Source organism: Drosophila gunungcola, unplaced genomic scaffold, assembly GCF_025200985.1.
Source record: "Drosophila gunungcola strain Sukarami unplaced genomic scaffold, Dgunungcola_SK_2 000151F, whole genome shotgun sequence".
NCBI lineage: Eukaryota > Metazoa > Arthropoda > Insecta > Diptera > Drosophilidae > Drosophila > Drosophila gunungcola.
Window position 1 is genome coordinate 6,133 of NW_026453312.1, and position 20,230 is coordinate 26,362.

The 20,230-nt window shown below is 37.6% G+C and overlaps 1 protein-coding gene across 1 annotated transcript in view; it reads left to right on the forward strand.

Annotated features, from left to right (window-relative positions):
* Nucleotides 1-6,291: 6,291 nt before the first annotated feature.
* LOC128265738 (poly [ADP-ribose] polymerase) overlaps nucleotides 6,292-20,230 on the forward strand; it is a 62,045-nt gene continuing 48,106 nt past the window's right edge. Inside the window, exon 1 of the mRNA XM_053001938.1 lies at nucleotides 6,292-6,856. Coding sequence (XP_052857898.1) covers nucleotides 6,387-6,856 — 470 coding nt within the window. The 5' untranslated portion in view covers nucleotides 6,292-6,386. The remainder of the gene's footprint in view (nucleotides 6,857-20,230) is intronic.

A 20,230-nucleotide genomic window follows, 5' to 3' on the forward strand; every position in this document is an offset into this window, starting at 1 on the left:
CACGTGATTTTGATATTATATAAATATTGTTAAAATTCCATTATTAGTTTCCAAATAATGACATGGAACAAGCACTTTCGCAGAATAATAAAATTTTTTTTTTAATTTAATGTGCCATAAATTTCGTTCCACTCCGTTTTGCACTTTATTTTTTTAATACTCGGAAATTTCGGCATTCCGAATGCACGGGGTCGAAGTATGTCGGATGTATGAGAAACTTATTGACCAAAGGATGAACGATTAAAATTGTCCAACGCGTTCTCTGTCTGTTATCCTAAGGTCTCCTGCATGCCTTATCTTTGCCAAGAATGGCCGTAGAGTTTTGAAGGTTATTAGGCAACATTTCTTACATACCAATATGCATTTGCAATTGTACGCAACGCCCGGTTGTGAACTCTTTGCACCCTCATGACACTAGAGCCAAAAGCTGTGCCCAATATCTGAATACAATATGTCATGAAAGGCACCACAATCGACCTGTAGAGCAACACTTTATTGCCGAACGACATTTTGCTGCTACCTTCGTAATACAAAAATGTATAGAACTGCATTGGCCTATCCCAACTTCCCAGAAAGGACGCTCTGACGACCGACTGTCGGAGCAGGCGTCTGCTTAAGCTTTAAAGGCACAGCGCCTGTTCGCTTTAATCTGAAGACGGTAACGGATTCTTAAGCCAGTTGATGTCAAGTGGCAGCGGAACTTTCTGGTGCAGCTGGACAAAATCACAGCAACGACTTCCAAGGCTGCTGTATTAAATTATTATTATTTAAAAATTAAACATTACTTTATATTACACTAGCTTACAAATTTAAATCGACAAAGTCCTCCAGTTCCAGTTCTTACAGTTCCTGTAATCAGGACTTCCTAATTCAGAATTGATAGGGAAATATGGCGCCATCTTAACTAATACATAGCTGCCACAAAGATATATGATTATAAAGAAGTCTTAAAACTACCCACAAATCCGAACGAAAATGGATCTTGGATCCTGGCAAAGCAGAGAGATCGCGAACTATCGATATTGCGCTGGATCTTGGGCCCTAACACTGATAGGCAACGAGGTCGAACGGTTAGTAAGCGGACTTCGGACCCTTCCAATGAGGACGCGCCGTGAATTAACTGTACGCAAGTGGAGCTTGGATCATCGCCAATGCAGTAAGCAAATCAAGCTCGCGAGAGCCAGCCAGCCAAGAGCGACACCGCAGCAGCAAACGCAGAGCGTCGCTGCAAAAAACAACAACGACCGACAGTAACAGCAGAACACCGATAATGCTGTATAAAAAGAGACAAACAAACGGATAGAGTTCCCAAGTCAAGTTTCAAGTCAACTTCGGTCGCGTGTAGACGTGTTTTCTTAACGCTCCGGAAAAACAATAAGCCACTAAGTCGAAAACGTTCGAAAAAATTTATAAATGCGAGGTTTTGCGATTCTCGATGTCAATTCGCATATCGTAAACTAAAGTTTTAGTTAATTAATTAATTAATATTACGCTCTATCAATAAATGAGTAAGAACGTGGATCAGCGCACTCAACGCCAAAAACAACAAGACGAAGCCCGTGAAAAATTCAGAGAGAGCAAGACAAACGTCGTCTCTCTTTGGCCCGTAACAATGCTTATTTCTCGTTCACGAGTAATACTCTAAAACCGAAAGTGCAAGAAAGTGCAAGTTTACTGACCGCCGAAAACCAGAGAGCTAGTTCTTGCTCTCCGCCCTGCTTTTCACTGCTCAAACACCATGGAGTGAGCAATGCAAAACTCCAACCGAGCTTCTGCCACCTAGTGCAACAACAAGAGCAACTACTACGTCAACTACAACGGTTTCTGTCGCCAACAATGCAATAACGACTCCACTCTCTTCTTCTGCAGCGGGTAAAGCAACAACACAACCAAGTGCAAAAATCGGGTCAAACGGCAAAAACAAAGCTACGGTAGAAAAAATTACAATTCCGCACGCGGGTTCGGCCATGCAGACAGGCATGGATCGCTATATTAATATTTCCAAGCGCAAGCTAACCCCCCCAAAAAAATCTGACGGCAATATGCCCAAAATATGCCGTACCAACAAAGGCCCTGAAAATCTCGGGCCATTAAATGAAAATAGATTTTCCATTCTGGCGGAGCCTGAAACAGAGTACGAAGAACTAGCCCCAAAGAAACTTAAGCCCCCACCTATCTTTATTCGGGAGAAGATCTCCAACGTCCTAATCAATAAAATAGTTGAGCTTGTCGGGAAGGATAACTTTCAAGTTATTCCGCTTATGAAAGGGAATATAAGCGAAACCAAACTTCAAACCAAAACCGAAGATGATTTCCGAGCAGTGTCGAAGTACCTAAATGATGCCAAAAAGAAAAAGTTGCAAGGGCTTACAAGTTGTCCTCAAGGGAATAGAACCCGATGTGACCCCCTCTGAAATTATAGAGGCTTTAAAAGAAAACGGTTTTTGCGCCAAAAATGTTATAAACATTATGAACAAAAACAAGAAGCCGCAACCACTTTTCAAGGTCGAGCTGGAGCCAGACAGCAGAACTTTGAAAAAAAAACGCATTGCACCCGATCTACAAGTTGCAGTACCTTCTGCACCGTTGGATCACAGTAGAAGAGCCGCACAAACGGAACGGGCCAGTGCAATGTACAAACTTCCAGGAATACGGACACACCAGGGCTTACTGCACCCTCAGGTCAGTTTGTGTAGCTTGTGGAAACTGCCACGGCTCCGAACCCTGCCCTGCCAACAAGGGAGACTCTCTCACTAAAAAGTGTGTAAACTGCCAAGGAAACCACACAGAAAACTACAGAGGCTGTCCAGTCTACAAGGAGATAAAAAGTCGGATGCAAAGAGCGACACCCGAAGATTTCTTCGTAAAAGCAGCCAGGTCATCATTTGGCCCTTCAATTACCACCAACAGCATTTCCTCCGCCAGTGCTCTAAAATCAGGCACAGCTCACATAGAGCCGAAAACTGATAACATACAGCAGGCCATGGGACAGCCACAAAGTAACATGGAAACTATGATGATAACTTGCAACAAAATATGATGGAATTTATGTCCTTCATGAAAACCACCATGCCAACTCTAATGCAAAACCAAAATATCTTGTTACAAATGCTTGCAGCTCAGCAGTCCAAATAAATTATGCCTAGCCTTCGAATAACTCTGTGGAACGCCGACCGTGTTTCACGGCATATACCTGAAATAACTCAATTTCTGAACGAAAATCACATCGACGTTATGTTGCTGGCAGAAACGCATCTCACCAGCAAATATAACTTTCAAATACGAGGATACACGTTCTACGGCACCGATCATCCAGATGGTAAAGCACATGGCGGAACCGGCATCTTAATAAGAGACCGTATCAAACCACTTTCACCAACGGTTTGCAAAAAATTATCTGCAAGCTACATCGATAAAATTACAGTTGGGCACCAGCAACCTTGCCATTGCCAACAGATTTACCTGATTTAATTGATTTTGCTGTGACAAAAAATATTTCTCGCAATCTAATATCTGCAAAATCGCTTTTGGATCTATCATCGGTCCACTCACCAGTGCTAATAACTCTTCTTCAAAGCCCGGAATTAATCGAGCACCCTTGCAGGCTGACGTCGCATCGAACCAACTGGCTGAAATTCAAAAAGAACGTAATTTCCCACATCGAACTAACTCCACAGCTAAACTTCAAGGAGGACATCGACTGCTATGCCAATGCACTGGAGTCTGTACTCGTCGCAGCAGCCAAAGTCTCTACACCGCAAGGGAGGGATGGGCACACGCACCAACACAAAACTAACCTTGAAATCGAACAGCTTGTTTTGGAGAAAAGACATTTGAGGCGTGCTTGGCAAACCAGCAGATCGCCATCCTCAAAACATAGTCTTAAGGAAGCTGGTCGCAGACTTACCAGGGCTCTAAGGCACGAAGAAGAAAAAGCACAACGCCAGTACATTGAGAAACTTTCACCCACCAGCACCAAGCATCCCCTGTAGAGGGCCCACCCAAATCTAAGTGCGCCGGCCGAAACAGTAATTCCCGTAAGAGACTCTTCAGGCAGCTGGGCCAGAAGCGACAAAGACAGAGACTGTACATTTGCTTTACACCTTCGAAATGTTTTTCAGCCAAGCCCTGCAAATAATTCATTCACACTACCGTCGCCGTCGATTCGAGGTGGAACTGAGACGGCGCCAATTCTGTTCCAAACAAACGAAGTTGCAAAAGTCATCAGCGAGCAATTAAAAACAAAAAAGGCCCCAGGCGGTGATCTAATAACTCCTAAGATGCTAATTGAACTCCCAAACTGTGCAGTTGAGGTAATTTGTAAACTCTTTAACGGGATTACACGACTTGGCTACTTCCCAAAAAATGGAAAAAGTCGGTAATCATAATGATCCCAAAGCCAGGAAAAGATACCACAATACCAGCCTCATATAGACCGATAAGTTTACTCTCGTGTCTGTCAAAACTGCTCGAAAAATTCCTTTTGACGCGCATAATCCCACATCTGAAAGAGCACAACATTATTCCGGCGCATCGATTTGGCTTTCGAGAAAGCCATGGAACAATAGAGCAAGTTAATAGATTAACAACAGAAATACGAACTGCATTCGAGTCTCGGAAATAATGCAGTGCGGTATTCCTTGACGTTGCGGAGGCTTTCGACCGAGTCTGGCTCGATGGCCTTATGCACAAAATCAGAACGTAACCGGAAAACACTCACAGGATACTTGAATCGTACCTTTACAACAGAGCCTTCGCCGTGAGATGCAACACTACAATATTCGACGATTACACGATAGAGGCTGGAGTCCCTTGGTCCAACTCTATTTCTCCTTTACACCGCAGATATTCCCACGAACGAGCGGCTAACTACTTCTACATTCGCAGACGATACCGCGATCTTAAGTCGGTCCAAATGCCCAATTCAGGCAACAGCACTACTAGCTGATCATCTCGTGGTAGTGGAGAGGTGGTTATCAGACTGGCGTATAAAAATAAATGCGCAAAAGTGTAAACACATAACGTTTACTCTTAACAGACAAACGTGTCCCCCGCTAACTCTGAATAACACGCCACTTCCACAAGCTGACGATGTAACGTACCTTGGCGTCCACCTTGACAGAAGACTTACATGGCGGAGACATATCGAAGCTAAGAAAATTCATCTAAAACTAAAATCCAATAACCTCCATTGGCTCATAAACGCTCGCTCCCCCCTCTGCCTGGACTTCAAGGTTCTGCTCTACAATTCAACGCTTAAGCCAGTCTGGACTTACGGCTCCCAATTGTGGGGAAACGCGAGCAGCAGTAACATCGACATTATCCAGCGAGCACAATCAAAAATCCTGAGAACTATCACTGGAGCACCTTGGTATGTTCGGAACGACAACATCCACAGAGATCTTGGCAATCTACCCGTAAAAGATGAAATTTCAAAACAAAAGGCGCCCTACCACACCAAGCTAACTTCTCATCCAAACCAGCTCGCCAGGGGCCTAGCCAGGGTTTCCAACCGGACCCGATTGCAACGAAATGACCTTCCAGCTCAACAATAGTTATTAGAGCCCTTACATCCCGCGTCAGTCAACTTGACTGTCAGATATAGCTTTTTAATTTAAGATTTTATATACTTATTGTTAGTCTCAATTCAGAGAAGATTCAACAAATAAATGCATATGTACAAAAAAAAAAGAGTTCCCACAAATCCTTATGCTTCAGTTATGGGAATTCAGAATTCAGCGAGCAGAAACATAAAAAGCAGGGCTCTTTGTGACCTGCCCTAACAGGCTGTCTTTTCTCGCCTTGGGAAGAATGTCTTTTGGGCGGCTACCCATGCTATGTTCTTGGCCACACCAGCTCTAAGAAACGCGGGTTTGAAGATGGGTAGGGCCCAATTTAACCCAGCTGCGTCGTTTATTATTACGTTCCGGAAAAATGTGACAGTGGAGCTCTTTGGCTTGTTGTTTATTAATTTTGATGTTCCAAATGATGGTCCATCTGACATATTTTGTTAGACCTTGAATAAGGGATTTGCAATTTCTTCGCTCGAGCTACGATTACCCAATCCACATGGCAAGACATGACCAAACCGATGAGATTGATATCAATCTTCCTCACTAAGCAAGTATATAATCGCACTGCCAGGGTGCAGGGTGCACACAATTACTTCAGGTGGCATGTGATTCCCCTTTTTTTACATTTCTTCTGATTTTTTTATATTTATAATATTATTAAAATAAGCTAAATCCTTTTTTAATAATATTTTCTGTTTTTTTTTTGATTCCAGACCAAAAATTGTACGTAAAAAGCCTGCTTTATACAACCTGAAGTTTTCAATTATAGGCTTAAAAAACCAAGAGAATGAGTTAAAAAAGCGAATAGAAAATATGGGTGGCAAATGTGAAACCAAAATAACGGAAAGCACAATTGCAATTATATCAACTGAATCAGAAGTCAAAAAGGTATCTAGTCGGATGAAATCTGCACAGTTGCTTGGGATACATATTGTGCCCATGGAATATTTAGATTTTGTGGAAGCTAACGCAGAAGGAGCTATTATTTATATAAATAGCATGAGTATCTGCAATTGGGGAACAGATCCAACTCTAAGAGTTTCACAAGATACAACAAAAACCTCAAAGCTTAAAAGTATATATACAAAATCCGTGCCCATATCAAGAGCGTTTAAGGTAAAAGATGGTCTGGCTGTTGATCCTGACAGTGGGCTTGAGGACATCGCCCATGTTTACGTAGAGAGTAAAGACAAATACAGTATTGTGCTCGGTTTGACTGACATTCAGCAAAATAAAAATTCATTTTACAAGTTGCAGCTTTTGGAATCAGATAAAACGGCAAAGTAAGTAAACGAAAATTGTGGACATCAGTATGAAACTATTTAGACATCTATGTCAATTTTTTAAAAAATTTTCTCTGATAATTTTGTACAGTCGTTTAATGTTTAACGCACCTCTTTTTTAAAAATTAATAACCTTAAAATTGTTTATTTTTTAAATGAATGCAATTTTTACACTAAAATCTATTCCTATTCAAGGAAATGTATTTTTACATTTAATATGAAGACACTTTTAAGAACTTTTTTGTTAAAATTAATTTTAAAAAAAATCTAATGATGTAAGGACTTTATTTAAAAAAAAATTAAATGCCAGAGCATAAGTGCTAAACAGCTGTTCGTCCATGCTTCGTCACAGAGTACCCTATTCACTTGCTTGTCAGAATGGGACGGAATTATTAATTTTACATATAAACATGACAATTCCCTTTAGCATGTTCTTAGTATTTTAAATTGCATTTCTTAAAATAAGGTACAATATAGTAAACAGGAAGTGTTTTAGGCCCTGGCGGATTGAGGCTCGACACACCCGCATCTAACCCAACTAATAACGAAACTTTGTAACATCCATATTTTTTTAAGAAAAGTTATGATACTTAAATCTAATTTGACTTGAAAAATCCTTTATGCTAAAAATCGACCATTTAGAATAATTTAGGTGCGTCCAATTTTATTTTTGGTTAGTTCGAAATAAAAATTGTAGGTTTTAAAAAATTTTAAGAGCTTTTTGAGGACTATCGAAAATTTTCTGATGTGTCGTAAAAAAAGCTCAATTTTGTACATCCACAGCTTCTGTTTGGTAAAGCCGCAGTCTAAATAAATTCGTATAACTTCGAACCTTAACGTAAATGAAGTTCTCGATGTTTGCTTTTGCCTTTGCTATTTGCCCTGCGTGGCTCTCTTTCAATTGCTGTAATTGCTACTCCTTTTTGAATTCCTTTTGCCAATCGCCGCCTGGCCCTTTGTCCACATCAAAAATCTTTTTAGTTTAAGTTCGGTTTTGTACTCGCTCGCTAAAGGTACGGTCGCAGATCGCCTGCCTCTTCTATTCGTTTACTTTCGATAGATACAGGGCACAGAGAAATCGGTCTGCCTGCCCAACCAACTAATCTCAAACACATACATTAAACTTTGTAAATAAGGTCTTGGTGCCATTTAATTAAACTTAGTGCATAATTAATTGGAAATTTATGCGGTTTTATTTTATTTACGGATCACAAAGGTTAGCGTTAATAAAAAAGCTCACTGATCCAACAGCTTTTAAACTAGTAAAACAGTCAAGTGCTATATATCGTTTAAGAGGTATTGTTAAAAGGTCTTTGTTTTTAAATTATAACAAAATCTTTTATTTAAAATTTTATTTTGACACTTTTTTGCAGATTTTTTTTTTAACCATTGTTGTTCTACTTTACTTAGCTTTTGAGATATTTTAAACCAATTACTAAACTTTTTTTTTTTAATTTGTTTAAATATAATTTTTTTTTTATTCCGTTTGTTCTCACGGGAACTGTATAATTTAATCGTCCGATTTAAAATCTAAACATAGAAATTCAAAATAAGTAAATATATTTGAGAATACACACTGAAAATTTCATATCGTTCCGGTGAATATTTTCGAATTTTAAAAGTAGTTTCAGAGTATTTGCAAGTAGGAATACAAACTTTAAACCCGTTTTATCCAAAATGGTGTTTTTGAAGTCGGTGCCAACATTACTCGACAGCTGCTACACCGATTATATATATTTTGTAGTAATTATCAAAAATTTTTGTTCCGATAAAATCTTAAAGTACTACATTATTCTAACAGTTTGTTAAACTGTATTTATGTTACACGGTTCTAATAATTATCACTGGATGGGACGAACGCGAAGGCGGGAACGGCTTCATACCAACGTTAGTCCTCTACCGAGGTGGTTTGGATGGGTTGACAGCTTTGTGTAGTAATTTTCCATGCGTTGCGCTATTACATTTCAAGTCTCTCTGAATATTTCCACGTACCACGGTGCCCCGTTGATAGTTCTCAGGATCTTTGCTTAGGCTCTCTGCACGATTTCTAAGTTTCTGTTGCTGGCGCTCCCACACAACTGGGAGCTATAAGTTCAGATTGGTTTCGAAACGGAGTTGTAGAGCTTATAAGCCAATGCAGATTGCTTGCCTTCAGCCTTAGGTGAGTTCGTTTCAATATACGTGCACGATGTTGTTTAGTGTAAGTTTTGGGCAATTTCGTCTATTTAAGGTAAAGGTAACGTGTTTACATTTTTGTTCATTTACTTTTATACGCCAGTCTGAGAGCCATTTCCCTACTGCATCTAGATGGGTCGCAAGTTGCGCTGGTGCTTGTTGTGGATATTAGATCGGCTGAGGATCGCAGTGATGTCGGTGGACGTGGACATGGTCAGTTGTCTGCTCGTATTGATATCAGAAGTGTATCACAACGAATATCCTGTTGTAAAGATATGACTTCAAGAGCTTATGTATGTTATTAGGGAGCATAATTTATTTATACTCTGTCGAATGCATGAGCGACGTCCAAAAATACCGCAGTGCAGAATTCCCTGTTTTTGAATGAACTTCGAATTTCTGATGTTTTCGGTTCACCTGTTCGATAGTTTCAGGTTTTTGCGAAAGACGATTTGATGTGCTGAAATATGGTATGATATGGGCTAGAAGGCATTTTTCAAAAACACGATAAACACAGAAGTAAACTTATTGCCTGTATCAGGAGGTGGTGTGTTCCGGGTTTTGGTATCATTGCCCTTTTCCACCTCTTTGGGAAGCAACCCAGTCTTGTCATTGCGTTGAGCAGCTCGCATATGGTATTAACAGCGCATAGTGGGAGTTTAATAAGCATTTTTGGAGTTTTTGGAGGTGGGTAGCGAATGTGTCGACTCTGTCTTTGTCGCTTCGGCCCCAGCAATTTGCAGGGGTCATCATTGGCGTAACCGTTACTGTTTGAGGACTCAGTGTTGAGTGGTGTTTCCATAATCGGAATTTTGAGCTGGATGGAGATAGTTACTCTATATAGCGCTGTTGTGATCTCTCTTCTTGTCGTAGTGCTTCTTTCAACTGTTGCTTTGCAGATGGCGATGTAAGTAATTTGCATTCCCGCCGGGAACGACGCTTTGCCAGAACTAGCTGCTCTATTTCTGCATTCGTGTGCTTTGTGTTAAGAGTTATGTTTTGACTGACTCTGGCATGCTTACGCTTTTGTTAATGTCATCTTCGCCAACTGGCTTTTGGTTTAGGCTAAAGAGTACAGGCTAGTGTTCTGATAATAGATCCGATAGAGAACTGTCGCTAATCAGATTTCGTGGGATGTTATTTGTAACTGCAAAGTCAATCAAGTCTGGCAGTTTTCTGTGGTCACTAGGCCAGTGTTTAGGTAAACCAGGTGATTGTCTAGTGAGTTGAAGTAGTCGATAAATTGCGCTTCGGATATCGTGAATCGAGGAGGACAGTATACCGCTGCTAGAGCTAGATTGTGACAAGCCAACTGTATATTGATAGATGTGGTGCGGTTTTTAATCAGGATTACAGTGCCTCCATGGCCTTTCCATCAGGATGATTAGTATTATAAATCATATACCCTCGGATTTGGAAGTTGTATTTTTTGGTAAGGTGGGTTTCTGCAAGTAACATTACGTCGATTTCATTGTCATGCATAAATTGTGCTAGTTAAGGTTAGTGCCGTGAAACGCCGTTGGCATTCCACAGTGCAATGCGCAGGCGAGCCATTGATTATTTTGATAAGGTGTTTTGGAGCACCTGAATCAAAATATTTCGATTTGTCAACTTACTTTGCATGGTTGTTCGCGTAAAAGAAAAGAATTCATCCATACTTTGTTGCAATCTGAGTATCATTGTTTCCATTTTATTTTCTGTGTGCTTTGCAGGTTGGTAAGAGACTGTAGGTGGTGATTGGACATTGTGGGCAGGGCTCTCATGATCCGATTTTAAAACGCTTGCAAAGCTTACGTTTTTAGTTATAGTGGAACTGCCGAGTGAAGATCGGACTGCTGACGAAAAGAAAACTTCAGGTATGAATTTGGAGGGTTGACACTTGTTGGTTGATCCGACTTTTTAGCTCCTTGTATACTGGACAGCCTCTGTAGTTTGCTGTTACTCCTCCAGTTAATTCACTTTTTCTATTTGGCTCGTTTTTTAATTCAGACGTAGCAGAGGTATGCAGCCCTCCGCAAGCCACGCATACAGAGTGAAGTGTGCAGTAAGATTTGATGTGTTCGTATTCCTGGCAATTTGCGCACTAGACTGGGCCATTGCGTTTATGCGGCTCTTCAACCGTGATTCTGCGATGTAGTAGATACTGGAGATTGTAGTTGGGATGGACTTCGTTTTTCTTAAGGGTCTTAGCTCCTTTCTAAATAAATATTTTTTCCAATACTTAGTCTTAAAATACAATTAAAATATAATATAATATGTGTACCTACTATCAGATAATTAAATTGAATAGTTTTCTCAGAAAAAATGTTCAAAAATTCGCTTTTTTCGACCTTTTAACTGTATATTAAACCTTAATATTTATTAAACTTTATTAGCTTTTCTCTTAAAATTTACAAACTTATAATAACCAAGTGTGACCTTCTAGGCGGGCTCGTCACAACAGCCATAGTCGTAGAACGAACGCTTATCCTTGATAGCCCGTCAAGCAGTAATATTTAATTGTTCGTTTATTTATTATCCTTAACGTTGTCCCTAGTTAATTGGCGGGGCATTAGTTTGACTCGGTGTGATACAAAAAGTATCAAAAAAAAAGGAACCTCGAGTGAAAAAAATTAAATTATCAGGTGTACAAGTAGAAAACCGCCGTTTTCCACTGGGTGGCGCCACCTTTGGAAATCGGTGAGGGAAATCCGATCAGAAGCATCACATGGCAAGCTTAGGTATCGGTCAACAACTCCACATCATCTCGCAAGTCTATTCTCATTGTCCATTTTTTTGTTGGTGCGCGAAGATGTTGAAATTTGAACCGAATAAGCGTCGTTTGCGGGAGATTTTGCTTTTCGCGTTTCATTCGAAAAAATCTGCTGCTGAAGCGCATTGAATGATTGTAGCAACATATAGTGAGTCGTGTATCAGTGAAAGAACGTGCCGAGAATGGTTCGTGAAATTCAAAAATGGTGATTATGACGTGGAAGACAAGGATCGGCCGGGTCCCGTGAAAAAGTTTGAGGATGCAGCTTTGAAACCAGGCGAATCCATCACAGGAGCTCTCTACCGGACCCAGCTTATGCGCATGAGCCGAGCGCTGAAGGAAAAACGGCCACAATACCAGGAAAGGCACGATAAAGAGATAATCCTACACGACAACGCCCGGCCTCATGTTTCCAAGGTCGTAAAAAGTTACCTGGAAACACAGAAATGGGACATCCTACCCCCCCGCCCTACTCTCCAGACATCGCTCCTTCCGATTTTCACTTGTTTCGATCGATGACTCATGGTCAAGCTGAGGTCAAAATTGGCTGGATACATGGATCGCGTCCAAAGTCGAACAATTTTTTCGACGCGGAATTCACATGCTGCCAGAAAGATGGGAGAAAGTTGTAGCCAGCGATGGAAAATATTTTGAATAATCAGTATGTAGCTATTTTTACGCAATAAAACCTCAAACTATGAAAAAAACGGCGGTTTTCTACTTGTACACCCAATATAAAACCCAGTTTTCGACTAATGATTACGCGACACATTTCAAAACGCTTCAACTTTTTTAAAAAAAAATTTAAAACAAAAGGAAAAAAAAAAAACTTCGACAAGCCGAAGTTTAAATACCCTTGCAGTTAAAACAATTATTTTATATATTTATTCATACTCTGATTTGTACTTAATGCAGACTTACCAAATCAATTGTAGAATATATCACTTAATCACTTCCACGCTCTTATGGCGTTACTTTGCTTACTGTTTTTTTACACTCTCAATAAAAGTCATAATGTTTTTATAATTTAAAAAAAAAAAAAAAACAAATTTTTTGTTGGTATATATTTATTCGTTCAACATCTGTAAATACCGAATAAACCAACCTTTCAAACTTTCTACGGTAAAAAGATTTTGAGTTGAATAATATTCCGGTTTTTTTCCTATATGACAAAGTCGTCCCGATTTGAATCAAATTTAAGCCGTAATTCTTAAAAAGGAAACCATAGCTAAATATCGAAAAACTAACTAAAAAATTTAAAAACAGCGTAGCAACTGACGGACAGTCGGACATGACTAGATCGACTCTCCTAGATGGCTGTTCAAGAATATATATACTTTATAAGGCGTTTCAAAATTCTGACTAACATTATAATAAAATAATAAATACAATAAGTCAAAAGGCAACTAACAGTTAAAAACAACACACACAGGCCTGTTCTAGTTTTCACTCAGAAGTGAATTCGTTAACATTGGCGGATTTCCCTTTAACATAATCAAAGTTCCCTTGCTTGCTAGCAAATTCCTAGGGAAATTACAGCTGGTCCGCTGTTGTTCCTAATCTTTGTGCATTATTGGTGCACACCTTTAATGTTTAAAATCAGTCATAAAATCATTGGTAGCCAAAAATAACAAATTCTACTTATTTTAAATGCAGTGATGGAAACTGATCAACAAAAGTGTTGAACAACTCGTGTGGATATCAGTTGTGTTGCCCGAAATAATTCAAAGGTTGTTGGTTTGATTGTTTTTGCAACTTTTGGCAAATAAAAAGTTGAGAAGACAGCAACTGTTGGACATTAAGCGCAATAACCGAAATTTAAAATGCAATACTAATGGGTTCCATTTAGCAGATCTGTAACCTTTCACAACCCCCGGGCAATGTCCACGTTCTCCTCCATAAACGTCATAAATAGGACGTCTTGTTTGTTGTTCTTGTTTCCTCCTAATAAAATTAATTTTAAATAGAGAAAATATTCGTTTAAATTACTTACATTTTGTATTTTAAATTTTGTGCGTAAATCAGATGCTTGACACCAGTGTTGCAAACTTTTCACCAGTAGCGTTCGTGACCAAAGTTGCCAAAGACGATGAAAAAGGTCCCAACACATTACGCTTTGCAAAATAAGTACATTAAATTAAGGGGTAATAAGAACAGCGCTTGCTTAAAATAAGTCCCAAGAAAATAATTTAGTTTTTTCATACCTTGAAAACCTTTCCTTTGTTTCTATTAAAACTCCAATAGGTTAGAATCGAAGCCATTCTGAGATGCCATCACAAATCTTAAAACATCAAAGAACAAGATTAAAATTTCATTTGAACTTTAAGTTATCGCAAAGTATTTTAAAATAATTCATTTCGGTTCCTGCGGATCTGAATTCATCAGCCAAATGTTTGCGAAAAGATTTCGTTAGTTTTTTGCGGAAGCTAACAGAGAATCAACAGAGGGAACGATTTTGATTTTGAAATTTGCTTCTGGAAGGTAACCAACTAGATTTTCTTATTTATGTACAGGCGATTACAGATTCCATTAAAATACTGCTCAGAAAATTACCCACACAATCATTCACTATTTTGGTTCATCATGATATTACAGACTTAAGATTTTTAATTACCATTGCACAAAATTAAGGAAAATATGAAGAACATATTAATTTTGAAATGAATAAAAATCCACCAAACCGTAATAAAAACGCAAACCCTAATCAAAATTATAATTCTCACCAATTCAATACAAACCCCATAGCGACCAGGGGTTACCCACAATATTCTCAACCATCCCAAATTAATTTTTATCAATACATGCAATTATTTGGCACGTACGAAATCATTTTGGACCCAACCAATATATGAACACACAACCAATGCACAGTGGTCTGTCCTCTTCAAGAATAGTATCAAAAGAGAAAGCATGATATTTATTGGGTATTTCAGCGTAAGCAAACGTGCAAGGGAAGCTCTCCTTAAAAATTTTTTTAAGCTTATTAAAAACAAGTTTTTGTGCAATAAAAGTGCTTAATATTTTAAATAAAGGTATTTATTTCCAATTTACAACAAAAAGTATATGTAGAATGCGTTGTGTTTTGTGTAAATCAATATTTTATTTAGTACATAATTTTGAGCTTTCTTGTCTTTTTTTGTGTTTGGTTAGAGTTTTAGTTGTGATGGCATTCTTGGGCACAATAAAATCTTTTAGTATAATATGCTTGCAATTATACGAAAAGGTAACCTAACCTCAATTTAAAAAAAAAGACATGTTGCTGCTGTGTATTGTAGTTTGTTGCCGTTTGTTGTCATTTCTTGTTTTTTTTTGTGTTGTGTATTGTGTTTATATACTTTTTTTTAAATAATAGCTTATTATTTCCTTAAGAGTGCCAATTTTCGCGATTGCGTTCTGTTCTGTTTCGTATCAATGAAAGCTATATGATTCAGTTTTCCGATTTCAATAATATTAAAACCGAAACTCGGAAATATTAAACTATTAGAAAATCTTAAAGAACTAAACAAAAATTTATAAACAAAAAAATTATAATTTTTTTTCATTTTTTTCCCCAATTGTTCCTATCTATATGATATAGTAGTACTATCTGGTCAATTCTTGTCCTGTATATTTATAAAAATTTTTCTAGATTTTTGGTACAAGTTTCAAAGCGATAGCCCCTATAGAAGTATTTATGGCCGCAGCTCCCATACAAGCCCGACCACTGTTCAATGGTCGTATTCAGCAGAACAACATGATCACTGATCACTGATGGATTTCTTATGATAGTTCTGCTGAATGGGAATGATCACTGATCATATTGCAAAAATTCTTTCATCGTGATCAAGAGCGTAAAAATAGTACGCTACCTTTTCTTGATACATGATACGTATCTGCTAGCCTGCCTATACCAATTATTAATAAGAATAAACAGAAAAATCAGAATGTAAGCAAAACAAAAATAAAAAACAAGCAAAAACTAATTAATTAATGCGTAATGTATCATAAGCGTGATCACTGATTACTGATCCATCAGTGATCAGTGATCATGTTGTTCTGCTGTATTTCCTTTAAAATATCCATCATGTTGTTCTGCTGTATTTCCTTTAAAATATGCTGTTTGAGGATTTTGAATTTTATTGGAATGTTGTGGGAAAAGATTTTTATGAGTAATTGGGCGTATTCAACAGAATAAACTTGATCACTGGTTACTGATCTATCAGTGATCTAACTTGAATTACAAATACAAAGAATTACAATCTTATAATTATGAAGAACAGTATTATGACCACAATCAATACCATAGGTCGATTAATGAAGGGCATCAACAGGTACAATCCATCCAAAATACAGATGAACATAATATCTCAAAACCAAACGAAAATTTTCGACTAACAGGTTGCACATACAAATGCCTTATAGACACAGAACCCACAGTAAATATGATAAAAAAAAAGTTTTGACATCAAATTATTACGTTGAACGACTTGATTATGTTATCCAGCAATAGGATTTTTAAAACAAATGAACCTTTTTATGTACACAGTTTTTCTAATAATTAGGATTTACTGATTGGGGCAAAATTGTTGAAAAGTGCACAATAGATTATAAATTACAAAAATTGCACAGTGACCCTATTTGATTAAATATACAAATTAATTACTTCAATATCAGAAAAAACAGCACAGGAATCCATTATAAAAATAGATTTTAAATTGTTTCGATTAGATCACCTGAATCAGGAGGAAACTTTAAGGTTGATAGGCTTATTAAATAAATTCAAAAATCTTCAATATGAAGCAGACAATCTAAAATTTAGAAATACCATTAAACACGTACCAAATACAACACATAACTCCCCAATTTTTTCAAAACAGTACCCACTTGCTCAAGCGCACGAAATTGAAGTCGGAAACCAAATTGAGGAAATGCTTAGTCAGGTATTAAAATCATAAAAAAGAACTTAGGTTTATTGGTCACATCGTAACCCCTAATGGCATAAAACCAAACCCCCTTAAGGTGATGGTTGGTTTTTAAGGCAAAAACGCATATTTTAATTATTCTTTTGCGGCGTAACCTATAATATTATTTTTTTAAGCTTAATTTCATATTATTGTACAACTTTTTAAGAATATTAGAAAACAATTTTAAAGAAAAATAATGAGAAATAAGCCGGTAATCGTGAATCTTCGGAGGCGCCTTGAAAAAAGTTGGTTTTGCGGTGAACAATAACTCGTGACCGGATCATTTGAAAAAAAATGTACATGCATTTTAAAGCTGTTGAATTTTTCGAGGTTATGACGAAGAGTTCTTTTTTTTGTTGGTATTTTTTTCAATTTTGTTTTTATTTATTCAAAAATCCGCTTTACTTATGATTAAAAAATAGAAAAAAAAAACCTTCGTCATTACCTGCTGCTGCTAAGAAGTAATGTTCAAGTTTTCACGAAAGGACTGGATAGAATGCAGGAACTCGCTAATGAGCATTTTTAATCAGTTAGCTAAACCTAAATTACTAAAAGTAGATAGACAAAGATTTTTCCAACTTACTCTAAAGCGACAGCCCGAAGCAGAAGAAATTCAATTAAAACTTAACAAAACGGTGTAGCAGACGTCGAAAAACTACATTAGAAAATAAATGGAAACTTCCGTAAAATCAATTCAGCCAATAATGAAGAAGTAAAATTAAGCAATCCTTTACACATACAACCATTAAATGAAACCCATGGACAAACACCTTCTCAAATATTCTGGGCATCCAATATTAGACACTAGATACAGAAAAGGTCCAATTCAAAAATTAAAATTAAAAAATCCATTTAAAGCTAATAAAAATGTAGAAAAAAGAGACTAAGTCCATGACAAAATTACTAATTGAAATAGGAAAACCCAATACTACAAAAAAAATTTAAGAAACAAAAGATAACTAATGCCGTTAAACTTGCCCAGTAACCTTCTGTACAATGATGTTGTTTCTAGTATTCACCACGGTCGACACTCAACAAATTAAAATAACCAATCCAGTTTCCGAACTTGGTTGTTTACTTGTATAAAGCGTTCCAATTCAAATACCGGTAGTGTATGAACATCACTGTCTAAGAACTACATAGTTCAACGGAAATTGACATCATCACTTAATCTTTTGGGAAAAAAATCACAGACTCGCCCAGAATGAAATATTTGTGCAATAAACTACTGAAAGAATTAAATGGTAAACTATTCATCAGCAAAATAGCCTAAAACGTGGACTTTTTGCCATAAAAGATTTATCTTTTAAATTTCTTTTTGGCACACCTAATGAAAATGATTGAGTAAAAATTAACAAAAAAATAGACCTAAATGCAGAAAATTCAATTCAACCTCATAAATAAAATTATGTCGTATGGTTTATGAATGAAAGACTGCAGAAACTTACTAAAAAAAATACGAAAATAACAAAATAGTATTGACGACAAACAAGAAAGCATTAGCAACCAAAATATACTTTTAATCAAAATATCATGGTTTGACCACAAAAATAACAAATTACTAGTGATTTTACATATCCCTATTACCCACAATATCGTTAACACCATCAAAATAATTCCTTATCCCGACTATATTGGGTATCAGTTAGACTATCTAGATCAGCAATATCTTTTGAAAGATGAGAATAAAGCAATACAATAAAGAAGTTAGTAATGAATGCTTATGAAATATAATTAGGTGCAAGAATCCAATTATAAGATTATACCAACTCTCTGAAAAGAAATGATTCAATACGTTGAACCAGATATTATACTTACATGGAATCTAACTGAAACAACAATCGCACAAATTTGTCAATAATTAAATAGCGATATAAAAATAAATGGAAGCAAAATGATAAGTTTAAAACAGAGTTAAAATTAAAAATGTTATTTTAAGCGAAAATACGTTAAGGGGGGGTTTAGTGATACATTCACATATTCAGTTATTTACCAAGAAATAAGAATATGCAGTGTACGTGATCCCACGCTGAACCAATGTAATAATCCTGTAATCTTAAATAACATTAACCATTCTTGCAATCACTAAGTGCCGCTCCCTGAGTGACAGTCTTACTCCCAAACTATGTACAATCAATATTCCAAGCGGGCGTCTTCGTTCCCAAACTTATGTAAACCTAAGGGCAGCACAAGTAAAATTTTTGTCACAAGAATAGTCCAACATTTCTCGCTTACGCTCGAAGCTGATACGGATGCTCACATACTACACCCTCGCTCCCCTCTTCTTCTGTGCACAGTGATCTGAAAATTAACCAAAATGAATGCTAATAAATGCGAGTATAATGGCATTATTAGTGGCGATACCTACCTCATCTGCTGGTTATGTGATAACTGTTCGCATGTTCAGTGTGCTGGAGCTGGATATAATCTCCAAACAAGTTGGTTTTACCTGGTCCTGCACGTCTTGCCGCGGGATGACGGATGAAATGCGTACGCTCATGAGGCAAACCAGGAATGGATTTGTTGAAGTTCGTAAACTCTTCAATGCTATGAATGACAAATTCCTGGCAGTGGAATCTCAGTTTCTTGGACTTAGGATTCTTAGCGAGTCACCGAAAAGAAAAATCCCAAATAATAATCTTCAACTTCCTGTTTATGATTTACCATCCATCTCGACGCCAACTAATGCTAATAATATGGACCTTTCGCCGAACTTCTTAACACCGTCTCTGCCACTGGCTCACACTACCCCTTCTGGACCTTCTTCTGTTCCCTCGCGTGCCTCATTGGCTTCGGAATCACTTGGTAATGTTCTACCCAAAGAAAACATGGCCTCTATTGGATTACAAATGGTTCCTGTTGCTACCAACTCTGCTCCTACATCCGCTCCTACATCTGGTGCTGTTTCCTTCCCCAACGATATGCCTGGCTCAAGCCTTGCGGCTCCTAGACGCACTAATGTCCCTTTAAGTGGTGTTCCGAGAAGTAACCGTCCAACGAATAGCGAGGCGACTTATGATGTCTCTGGGATTCCTCTGAGAGGGGTTATTCAAAAATCCTTATTCGTGACGAGACTTATTCCCGAAGCCACTGCCGAGGATTTTAGGATCTCCCTCTGTGAGAAACTGCATGCCCCGGACAACGCTATTTCTGTACATAAGTTCATTTTTAAGCAAAAGCGCAATATCTCTTCTTTTAAAATTCACTGATTGCGATTTCTCTAAGGCACTTGATTCTACACTTTGGCCAGTTAATACTTTAGTATATGAGTATCTTCAGAAAAACCAGCCTCGTGGCTCAAATTCAGCTGTTTCAAAAAACTAAGAAAAACAAATATGTCAGTTTTATACCAAAATGTGCGAAGCCTACTGGGTAAACTGAGTAAGGTGTATGTTAATAGTCTTTCCACCGACGCCGACGTCATTGCTTTATCTGAAACATGGCTAAACTCTTCGGTTTCCGATCAAGAAATATTCGTTGATAAGTTTGTTATCTATAGAACTG